This window comes from Centroberyx gerrardi, chromosome 19 (assembly GCF_048128805.1).
Source record: "Centroberyx gerrardi isolate f3 chromosome 19, fCenGer3.hap1.cur.20231027, whole genome shotgun sequence".
Taxonomy (NCBI): domain Eukaryota; kingdom Metazoa; phylum Chordata; class Actinopteri; order Beryciformes; family Berycidae; genus Centroberyx; species Centroberyx gerrardi.
Genome location: NC_136015.1, coordinates 27921853 through 27933033, shown reverse-complemented (window position 1 = coordinate 27933033; position 11181 = coordinate 27921853). Strand labels below are relative to the sequence as shown.

General features: G+C 45.9%; 1 protein-coding gene and 1 long non-coding RNA gene across 2 annotated transcripts in view; both read left to right on the top strand.

Annotated features, from left to right (window-relative positions):
* The window catches only part of lrp12 (low density lipoprotein receptor-related protein 12), an 18054-nt gene extending 11475 nt beyond the window's left edge, over nt 1–6579 (top strand). Inside the window, exons 8-11 of the mRNA XM_071894235.2 lie at nt 79–345; nt 844–1046; nt 3335–3467; nt 5353–6579. Coding sequence (XP_071750336.1) covers nt 79–345; nt 844–1046; nt 3335–3467; nt 5353–6345 — 1596 coding nt within the window. The 3' untranslated portion in view covers nt 6346–6579. The remainder of the gene's footprint in view (nt 1–78; nt 346–843; nt 1047–3334; nt 3468–5352) is intronic.
* Nucleotides 6580–6647: 68 nt separating this feature from the next.
* Nucleotides 6648–9213, top strand: LOC144542891 (uncharacterized). The gene is made up of 2 exons (XR_013507496.1): nt 6648–8421; nt 8457–9213. It is a non-coding gene; the product is annotated as an uncharacterized LOC144542891 (long non-coding RNA).
* Nucleotides 9214–11181: the final 1968 nt, after the last annotated feature.

Sequence of the window (11181 nt, the reverse complement as noted above, 5' to 3'; positions counted from 1 at the left end):
GTCCTGGTCTAACTGTGTCCTATGTGTTCTACCAGGTGGACTAGTCCTGGTCTAACTGTGTCCTATGTGTTCTACCAGGTGGACGGGTTCTGTTTGCCCTGGGAGATTCCCTGCGGAGGGAACTGGGGTTGCTACACGGAGCAACAGCGTTGCGATGGATACTGGCACTGTCCGAATGGCCGGGACGAGCTGAACTGTTCGTCCTGCCAGGAAGACGAGTTCCCCTGTTCCAGGAACGGAGCCTGTTACCCCCGGTCCGACCGCTGCAACTACCAGAACCGCTGCCCCAACGGCTCCGATGAGAAGAACTGCTTCTTCTGCCAGCCAGGGAACTTCCACTGCAAGGTCAGGCCTCCTAGCATCAGCTGTTATGTTTGTGTTTATTATTAGCTTTTATGCTTTACCACCAGTAGCCTTAGAAACCAGTACAGAAACCAGTCTGGAAATCCCTTTATCTGCTGCCAGAGAAACACCAGCTGATGTTGGACCATGGTCGCCTTGTTTCCTTGTTTGTGGGCTGCAGCTGAACTTTTGAGTGACATAACCTATCTACAGCCAATCATGTACTTGTGTTGTAACATGTGCCTCTTTTTTGTTTAGAAGGTTTTATTTTTAATATTTATATATATAATGAAAAAGTAGGTAATTTCTTGGCAATGCAGTTGGGCAATAGTCCCAGCAACAGGCAAATAAGTGTGACACAGAGTCAGAAATCTATTCTAAAGTGTCCTGTCAACAAGATGAGATGGGATTAAAGCAACATTGCTGAGGCCAAACTGTCTGAGGCCCATCGGTTTCTCATTGTACCCTGACTGTGACCTTTGACCCCTGTCCTCCCTCCAGAACAACCGGTGTGTGTTTGAGTCGTGGGTGTGTGACGCTCAGGATGACTGTGGCGACGGTAGCGATGAGGAAAGCTGTCCGGTCATCGTTCCCACCAGAGTCATCACCGCCGCCGTCATCGGTAGCCTCATCTGTGGCCTCCTATTGGTCATCGCCCTCGGCTGCACCTGCAAACTCTACTCCCTCCGCATGTTTGAACGCAGGTAAGGACGTGCAGAAAGTACATCCTGCATCAGTACTGACACTACATCCTGCATCAGTACTGACACTACATCCTACATCAGTACTGACAGTAGTGACACTACATCCTGCATCAGTACTGACACTACATCCTGCATCAGTACTGACACTACATCCTACATCAGTACTGACAGTAGTGACACTACATCCTGCATCAGTACTGACACTACATCCTGCATCAGTACTGACACTACATCCTACATCAGTACTGACAGTAGTGACACTACATCCTGCATCAGTACTGACACTACATCCTACATCAGTACTGACAGTACTGGCACTACATCCTGCATCAGTACTGACACTACATCCTGCATCAGTACTGACACTACATCCTGCATCAGTACTGACACTACATCCTACATCAGTACTGACAGTAGTGACACTACATCCTGCATCAGTACTGACACTACATCCTGCATCAGTACTGACACTACATCCTACATCAGTACTGACAGTAGTGACACTACATCCTGCATCAGTACTGACACTACATCCTGCATCAGTACTGACACTACATCCTACATCAGTACTGACAGTAGTGACACTACATCCTGCATCAGTACTGACACTACATCCTGCATCAGTACTGACACTACATCCTACATCAGTACTGACAGTACTGGCACTACATCCTGCATCAGTACTGACACTACATCCTACATCAGTACTGACACTACATCCTACATCAGTACTGACAGTAGTGACACTACATCCTGCATCAGTACTGACACTACATCCTGCATCAGTACTGACACTACATCCTGCATCAGTACTGACACTACATCCTACATCAGTACTGACACTACATCCTACATCAGTACTGACAGTAGTGACACTACATCCTGCATCAGTACTGACACTACATCCTACATCAGTACTGACACTACATCCTACATCAGTACTGACAGTAGTGACACTACATCCTGCATCAGTACTGACACTACATCCTGCATCAGTACTGACACTACATCCTACATCAGTACTGACAGTAGTGACACTACATCCTGCATCAGTACTGACACTACATCTTCATCAGTACTGACAGTATTGACACTACATCCTGCATCAGTACTGGCTCTACATCCTGCATCAGTACTGACACTACATCCTACGTCAGTACTGACACTACATCCTGCATCAGTACTGACACTACATCCTTCATCAGTACTGACAGTATTGACACTACATCCTGCATCAGTACTGACACTACATCCTTCATCAGTACTGACAGTATTGACACTACATCCTGCATCAGTACTGACACTACATCCTTCATCAGTACTGACAGTATTGACACTACATCCTGCATCAGTACTGACTCTACATCCTGTATCAGTACTGAACCTATATCCTGTATCAGTACTGAACCTATATCCTACATCAGTGCTGCCACTAGATCCTACATCAATACTGAAACTATCCTACATCAGATATACAGGATTAAATAATCATCATTCATGTTCGAACATAGGTAAAGACTGTAGAAACTATATCCTACATCAGTACTGCAGCTGTATCCTGCATCAGCAGCACCTACAGAGACTTAAAGCAGGAGTTTGGCTGTGGACCCACATGTCACAATTATCACTCTTATGACCTAAATCTGACTTTTTTAGGTTATTATACAGGCTAATTTGTCAAAATTAATTTGTAGGCCACTAAGCCAGTGGCTCATATTGTTTTATTAACCTAGCTGAATGTACTGTATATTTTTACTTGCAATGGGGAAGGCTGTGGGACGCAGCAGCCAGGGTGTCGTTTGAAAATGTTCTGTACCCAGCCTCAATACTGGTACATTTGAATTTGATACCAAAATGGTACTTTTTCAATGCACATGCTGACTTATAGTTGATTATGAAATGTAGTAGCCTATTTTTTTTTTACTATTATATAATTTCAGTGTAATATAATTGAATATATGGGACAACAACAAACCAGATGGGAATGAACAGATTAGAAATGGATCCCTCCACCAGATCTTTAGACCTACTGAGACTGTAGGATAGATTAAAGAGAAAATGAATGATCCAACGTCATGCTGTTGTATTTGGCTCATCCCTTGATTTCGTTCGTCTAAAACAGAATTCATCAGATTTTAAATGGAGTTTTCAGGATGTTGTCAGGTGACTCGTCCAGGAAAGAAAGCTTCTGCTAGTCATCTAGTTGAAGTGAATAAACCCAGTCTGACATAGACAGCCTCTGATTGGCTCCTGTTTCTCAATCCTAGCCATGTGATTGGTTATTGCAGGTCGTTTGAGACCCAGCTGTCACGGGTGGAGGCGGAACTCCTGAGGAGGGAAGCCCCACCCTCTTATGGTCAGCTGATTGCCCAGGGCCTCATCCCACCAGTGGAGGACTTCCCAGTATGCTCTGGGAACCAGGTAACGATAACACACTACAACACACACCATAACACACACTCATCCCTCTTTCCTCCCCTCCCTCCCTCCCTCTGGCTGCCCCAGGTAACATACCAGTTTAACAGCATTCTCTCTCTCTCTCTCTCTCTCTCTCTCTCTCTCTCTCTCTCTCTCTCTCTCTCTCTCTCTCTCTCTCTCTCTCTCTCCTGTCTCCTCAGGGAAGCAGGTCAGTCTAGTAGAGAAAAATCCTCCTCTCCTCTACTCCTCTCGCCTCTCCTCTCCTCTACTCCTCTCTCCTCTCCTCACATTTCCTCCTCTCCTCTCCTCTCTTCTAGTATCTGTGATGGTTTTCATTCCAAAACACTATTTACATCAAATGTTCAAAGGAGTCACCAGTACTACAACAAGATTCTAATAATAGTCCAGTTTAGAAAAGAAGAGAAGAGAATACTACTACTGCTACCAATAACCAACTCTGTACCCAGTCAGTACCCCAGACATCCTACCTCCACCTGTCCAATCAGTACCCAGATACCCTACCTCCTTCTGTCCAATCATACCCAGATACCCTACCTCCCTCTGTCCAATCATACCCAGATACCCTACCTCCCACTGTCCAATCATACCCAGATATCCTACCTCCCTCTGTCCAATCAGTAACCAGATACCCTTCCTCCACCTGTCCAATCACTACCCAGATACCCTACCTTCCGTCTGTCCAATCAGTACCCATATACCCAACTTCCCTCTGTCCAGTCATACCCAGATACCCTACCTTCCTCTGTCTAATCAGTACCCAGATACCTACCTCCCTCCGTCCAATCAGTACCCAGATACCCTACCTCCCCCTGTCCAATCAGTACCCAGACATCCTACCTCCACCTGTCCAATCAGTACCCAGATACCCTACCTCCTTCTATCCAATCATACTCAGATACCCTACCTCCCTCTGTCCAATCAGTACCCAGGTACCCTACCTCCCTCTGTCCAATCAGTACCCAGGTACCCTACCTCCCATTGTCCAATCATACCCAGATACCCTACCTCCCTCTGTCCAATCATACCCAGATACCCTACCTCCCACTGTCCAATCAGTAACCAGATACCCTTCCTCCACCTGTCCAATCATACCCAGATACCCTACCTGCCTCTGTCCAATCATACCCAGATACCCTACCTTCCCTCTGTCCAATCAGTACCCAGATACCCTACCTCCCTCTGTCCAATCATACCCAGATACCCTACCTCCCTCTGTCCAATCATACCCAGATACCCTACCTTCCCTCTGTCCAATCATACCCAGATACCCTACCTTCCCTCTGTCCAATCATACCCAGATACCATACCTCCCTCTGTCCAATCATTCTCAGATACCCTACATTCCCCTGTGTGAATTGGTCCAAACCATCATCATCCATTATTTGCAGCATTGCTTTTATTTGTGTACTGGCATCAGACTGCTGGAAAAGTGTCCTACCTGCTAGAGATGAGTCTGCAATTTAGAAAAGAACAAACAACCTGTTCAGGTGCAGTGTATTTCAGTCCAATCTCTTCTACCTGCATCTACTGAAACATAGATGTAAATGGAGAGATTTAATTATATGCACTGAATCTTGTTAACCGAATTGATGCTACTGGCTCTCTGCCTCCTGACCAATGTACAATCACCGCCCTGCTACAGATTTCTAATTTCTTTACTATTTTACTTTATTATTTTTCCATAATGTGTTCTGCTTTGATGCCAGCAGCAATCTTGGGAGAGATGTAAACGTTTCTAGAGGCTAGAGACCTCATTTTGGAATGAAAACCTTCACGTACTAGTGCAGAAATACTGAGTTAAAAAAAGCAAAAATACAGTTTTACAACATTTTTACAAATGTTTCTCTGTGTCTCTCTCTCTCTCCAGGCTTCAGTCCTAGAAAACCTCCGTCTTGCTGTTCGTTCTCAGCTCGGCTTCACCTCCCTGCGCCTCCCCTCTTCTGGTCGTCATAGCAACCTGTGGCGTCGCCTCTTCACTTTTTCACGGTCCCGGCGGTCCGGTTCTCTAGCGCTGGTCTCTGCCGACCCAGAGGACGGTGCCGGTACTGGGAGCACTGGGAGCTCTGGGAGTTCTGGTTCGGACCTTCTGACCCCAGATTCTGATGACACAGACACCGAGGGCGAGCGCGGGAGGGAGAGAGAGAGGGGCGGTGGGGCGGTGGGTGGGCCGGTTGCCCCCCTCCCCCAGAAAACCCCGCCTTCCAGTGCTGTGGAGGCCGTAGTATCCGTGACGACCACTGCGACCACCACGACGGCCACACCCAGCCGGGACCGAGGCCGGGATAGACCAAGAGAGGCCCGGTACCCCCCCAGCCCCAGCCCCGGTCCTGTCGCCATAGTAACCCCAAGTCCAGACACCGAACACCACGGCGAAGCCTCGGAGCTCCAGGCTCCGCCCACCTCCGCCCTGCAGCGCCTCGCCCACAACCTACATCGCCTCGCCAGAAACCTGACCAGAACCAACCAGAACCAGAATGCGAACCAGAACCACAGCCCACTCAGACAGCTGGAGACTGGAGGAGGAGGAAGAGGAGGAGGAAGAGGAAGAGGAGAGGGAGTGGAGAGGAGAGGAAGCCGAGAGGAGGAAGAAGATGTGGAGCTCCTCATCCCTGTCTCTGACTCCGACTCCTCCTCTTCCTCCTCATCGGTCAGCGAGAGCTGCCGGCCGCTTCTGGAGCCCCGTCCCTCCTCCACCTCGGGTCACGTCCCCCGTCATCACCGTGGAAACGGTGGCCGTGGAGGCAGGGACGGTCCGTGTGAACACTGTGGGATGGTCCATACCGCCCAGATCCCCGACGCCTGTCTGGAGGCTACAGGCAAGACGGAGAGCAGCGACGATGAGCTACTGCTACTATGCTAACCAGGTAGCCAGAAGGCTACCATGTTAGTCTGGACTACAGATCACACATTAGACTGGACTAACACATTAGACTGGACAATAACATTAGACTGGACCACAGCTAATACATTAGACTGGACTACAGCAAATACATTAGACTGGACTACAGCTAGCCAGCAGGCTAACACATTAGCCAGCAGGCTAACACTTTAGACTTGACTACAGCTAGCCAGCAGGCTAACACTTTAGACTTGACTACAGCTAGCCAGCAGGCTAACACTTTAGACTTGACTACAGCTAGCCAGCAGGCTAACACATTAGACTTGACTACAGCTAGCCAGCAGGCTAACACATTAGACTGGACTATAGCTAGCCAGCAGGCTAACATATTAGACTGGACTAAAGGCTAACGGTTAGCTCATCTGGACAATCTGCTCTTCTCACCAGGATTTGTTTCCACTCTTGATGCCATTTTGTGTAAAAAACAAACAAACTGGGAAGGACACAAAATGGCCTCCAAGTTGGTGGAAATAAACTGGCTCCAAGACTCCTCAAAGTTCCTCCTCCTTCCTCTCTGAGTGAAGGAAATCAAACTGGAAAGGACACAAAATGGCTGCGAGGGGAGTGATATCATTAATTGAAAATGAAAGATGAATGGAACGACCAGTTGATTAACATCTGGATCTAACTACAGGTCTGGTTCCAGTGCCAGCCACCAGATGGAGGAGTGGCTAGAAAAGTGAATGATATTATTCCTCATTGGTACGACCATAAATACACTCCCCCATTGTTTCTCTGGTCCGTCCTTTAAATACACTCCCCTCTGCTCAGCTACTAACTGTGAGCTAGAGGACACTACTGTGCTGGTCCGACATTAATTACTGTCCTCCCTTTGGTGTGGCCATCCGTTATCACTGTCCGTCTTGGTCGGTACGACTGTAAACTGTGTCCCCACAGCTAAGAACATTGGTTCCTCGTTGATAAGAATGTGGTTCCGACTGTTCTCACTTGTCCAACTGGGAACCTTTTCTGCCTCGGTACGATGGACATGTTGGCCTCCTGTGCAACGTTTAATGGAGTCCCCTTCTGTAATGGTTCTCACTGATAAGTCTGTCTCCTGTCACAGGCTTTTAACACCAAACATCATTTGGAGTTCCTGTTTGGTTCCTGCGGTTTGGTTCCTGCATGGTGTCGGTGTTCCACCCTGTACTGCTCTCTGATGCTTGTTAATATTGATAATAATGAATCTTCCAAAAGGAAGAGCAGGTTCTAGATCTGTCTATTCTAAATAATAGAGGAGGTTCTAGATCTGTCTATTCTAGAAGATGGAAAAGGTTCTAGATCTATCTATTGTAAAAATAAAAAAATATAGAGGACGTTCTAGGTCGGTCTTCTAGAAGAAGGGAAGTATGAAAGAAAACAAACAGAAAGAGCAGCTCAAACACTTGTATATGTTGTAAAGGTCAAAGGTCATGACTGGGTTTTACATTTCATTAACTACGTAAACAACAGCAGATGAACTCTGTTTCACTACTAACAGTTACTGCTTCTGTCTGTGGGACAGCTGACTGTTCAGAGTTACAGACACTAGAGGAGTCTGTGTTTCAGAGTTACAGACACTAGAGGAGTCTATTTCAGAGTTACAGACACTAGAGGAGTCTGTGTTTCAGAGTTACAGACACTAGAGGAGTCTGTGTCAGAGTTACAGACACTAGAGGAGTCTGTGTCAGAGTTACAGACACTAGAGGAGTCTGTGTTTCAGAGTTACAGACACTAGAGGAGTCTGTGTCAGAGTTACAGACACTAGAGGAGTCTGTGTTTCAGAGTTACAGACACTAGAGGAGTCTGTGTCAGAGTTACAGACACTAGAGGAGTCTGTGTTTCAGAGTTACAGACACTAGAGGAGTCTGTGTTTCAGAGTTACAGACACTAGAGGAGTCTGTTTCAGAGTTACAGACGTTAAAGGAGTCAGTCTGAGCGCCATGGTAACCGAAATTTCAATATTACTACAATACCAAAAGATTCCTTCACCTTCACCAAGTCAACATGCAGACTGAGCTGGAGTCCAACAGTCCAGCAGGTGTTGAACTGGATCAGGTGTTGAACCGGATCAGGTGTTGAACTGGATCCAGGTGTTGAACTGGATCCAGGTGTTGAACCGGATCAGGCGTTGAACTGGATCCAGGTGTTGAACCGGATCAGGTGTTGAACTGGATCCAGGTGTTGAACTGGATCAGGCGTTGAACTGGATCCAGTCCTTCTAAACTGGTCGACTGACTGTCTCAGATCAGTATCAAAGTTTTGGATAATGAACTTAGTTTTGGTATCGAAGTCAAAGTTCTGGTCTCATGATGAACACTACTGAGGATTCCTCTGCTCCACACGGGATCTCTGCTCCTCCTCCTCCTTTCTCTTCCTCCTCCTCCTCCCTCTTCTTCCTCCTCCTCCTTCTTCCTCCTCCTCCTCCTCCATGACAGCTCCTCCTCCCTGACAGCTCCTCCTCCTTCCTCTTCTTCCTCCTCCTCCTTCTTCCTCCTCCTCCTCCTCCTCCTCCTCCTCCTCCCAGATTGACTCGCTCCTCTTTTCTCCTGCTGTTGTATAAACCACAGATGAAGCCATTGAAACTGAATTGTCTCTATTTATTAGCTTTGTTACAGTTTTGGTACTGAGATCTCAGATGACCTTGTGTGAGTGTGACTGTCTATATTTATTATTATTATTATGACTATTATTATTCTGAATATTAATTTCCTGTTCAGTAGCTGTTACCTGACCTGCATGATTAAAGTTGTCTTGTGCTAGTTTTTTCTTTAAGTGAAAAGTTGTTGAAAACAAAGTCTATAAACTTTAACTGTTAACTGCACTAAAGATTAAAGGTACAGAGTCGTTCTGCTGCCTGCTGTGTCTGTTTCTGAGGAAAATATTCACATTTTAGAGAACATGGAGGTAGAACACAGTAGAGCAGTGGTTCTCAACGTGGGGTCCGGGGGCCACCTGGGGTCCTTGAGGGGGTTCCAGGTGGTCCGCAGCAAATTGATGAATGGTTAAACTTCAACATTATTTAATTCACAAGAAGTTAACAGTTAGAAAATGTAGAAGAATGACTGTTCTGATCAGTTTCTCTGTTATCTCTCTACCTGCAACACAGACAGTCTGGAGTTCTGGACAAAATCAAATCTGACAATAAAAATATTCTCAGATTTGGGTCGGAGAGACAAAATCTAATCAAATGGGGTCTCTGGCTCTGATGTGGACTGGATTAGGGTCCTTGATATGAAAAAGGTTGAGAATCACTGGAGTAGAGAATATCTCTGCTCCCTCTGGTGGCCAGAGAGAAGAAGTGCAGGCATCAGGATCTAATGGACCTGTAATCTAAGTACCGTTTCAAATCCTTTCCTCAAGTCAAAGTGTAAAAGTAAAAGCAGCCGTCCAAAGTGGTTTTTTTTCTAAGCCGGTTCTCTGTTGTTCCTCTGGATCCCAGATGATGAGAAGAGTCTGCAGCTCAAATCAATAACGTTAGCAGCCAATCACATTTGACTCCTGATCAGCTGCTTCCAGGATGGAAACTAAAAATCAGTTGATTTCCAGAGTAATGAGTCAGTTTTGAAAATGTAAAGAGTAAAGAGTCTTCAGTGAAAGAAAAAGTCAAGTACAAATACTTTAAAATCTCACTTCAGTACAGTAATAAAGTATTTTTACTTAGTTACCCCCCCCCCACCAACTGGTTCCACCTGGGATGAAGGTGAGTACAGTGAACCAGCTGGTGGGACAGAAACCAGCAGGACTGGTCCAGCTGAGCCAGTCCTTTACCAGTCAAAATATATTGTGCATCTGGTCCATGGAGAGCCGACGGTCTGCAGGTTTCACTGAAGCAGCTGATTTCATTAACGAGCTGCTCTCCTCTCCGGCTGCAGGCGTGAATCAGTGAAGTCAGATGGTTCAGTGTTAATCTCTGCTGTACACACATATGTGTGTGTGTGTGTGTGTGTAGTCCGTCCGTCCTGCTGCGTGCCTCCCACCTGTGGCAGGTAGACAGACAGCAGCACTTCTGTCTGAAGCTCCGAACTGAACTGCAGCTGTTGTTCTCTGCTCTGCCTGCAGAGGGCGCTACAGCTGCACAACACACTGACTGGAAACTGAATGTAGAGAAAATTACAAATGTTTTAATAATTTTAATATTTTTTCTTGCTGTTTTTCATGCCTGCGGTGAATGAGCTGGAAAACATCATCAGCCAACCTGACCTGGGTCAGTAAAGCTTAAATAAAAACAAAATAAATTAAATAAAAATGACCATGAAGAGGAGAAACAACATATAACTGATGCTGCATCCCATAATACTCCGATCTTCTCTACTGTGAACTGGGATTATGGATCATCAACAGATTTCTAACAGCAAGGTATCACTACTCCACACAACTAGGTGTGTGTATGTGTGTGTGTGTGTGTGTGTGTGTGCACAAACAACCAGACCAAAAAGTAGTAAATTAATTTTATTTTTTTTTCTCAAAACAAGAAACAATTAAAAATTCATATTTTGTGGCATTGTCCCTTTTCCTCGTTGCTGGCACCCCATTGTTCGGCTTCCTTCCTGTTTCTAGAAAGGTCAAAGGTCAGAGCGAACAGTCCGCTGGATGTCTGACCCCAGGCTTTATTCTCTTCGCTGCTTCTATTCTTTTCTTTAGAACAGTAAAATAAAATAGAGTTGCATTCTGTTTTCCTAGTTCCTCCAGTAAATATAAAATCTTTTATTTTTCTTTTAAACCAGAAATGAATTAAATTAAATCTCTTCTGTCTTTTTTTGAACTGTTATTGGATATTTTTTTGGCCAATAGGAACACAGCCTCGATGCTGATTGG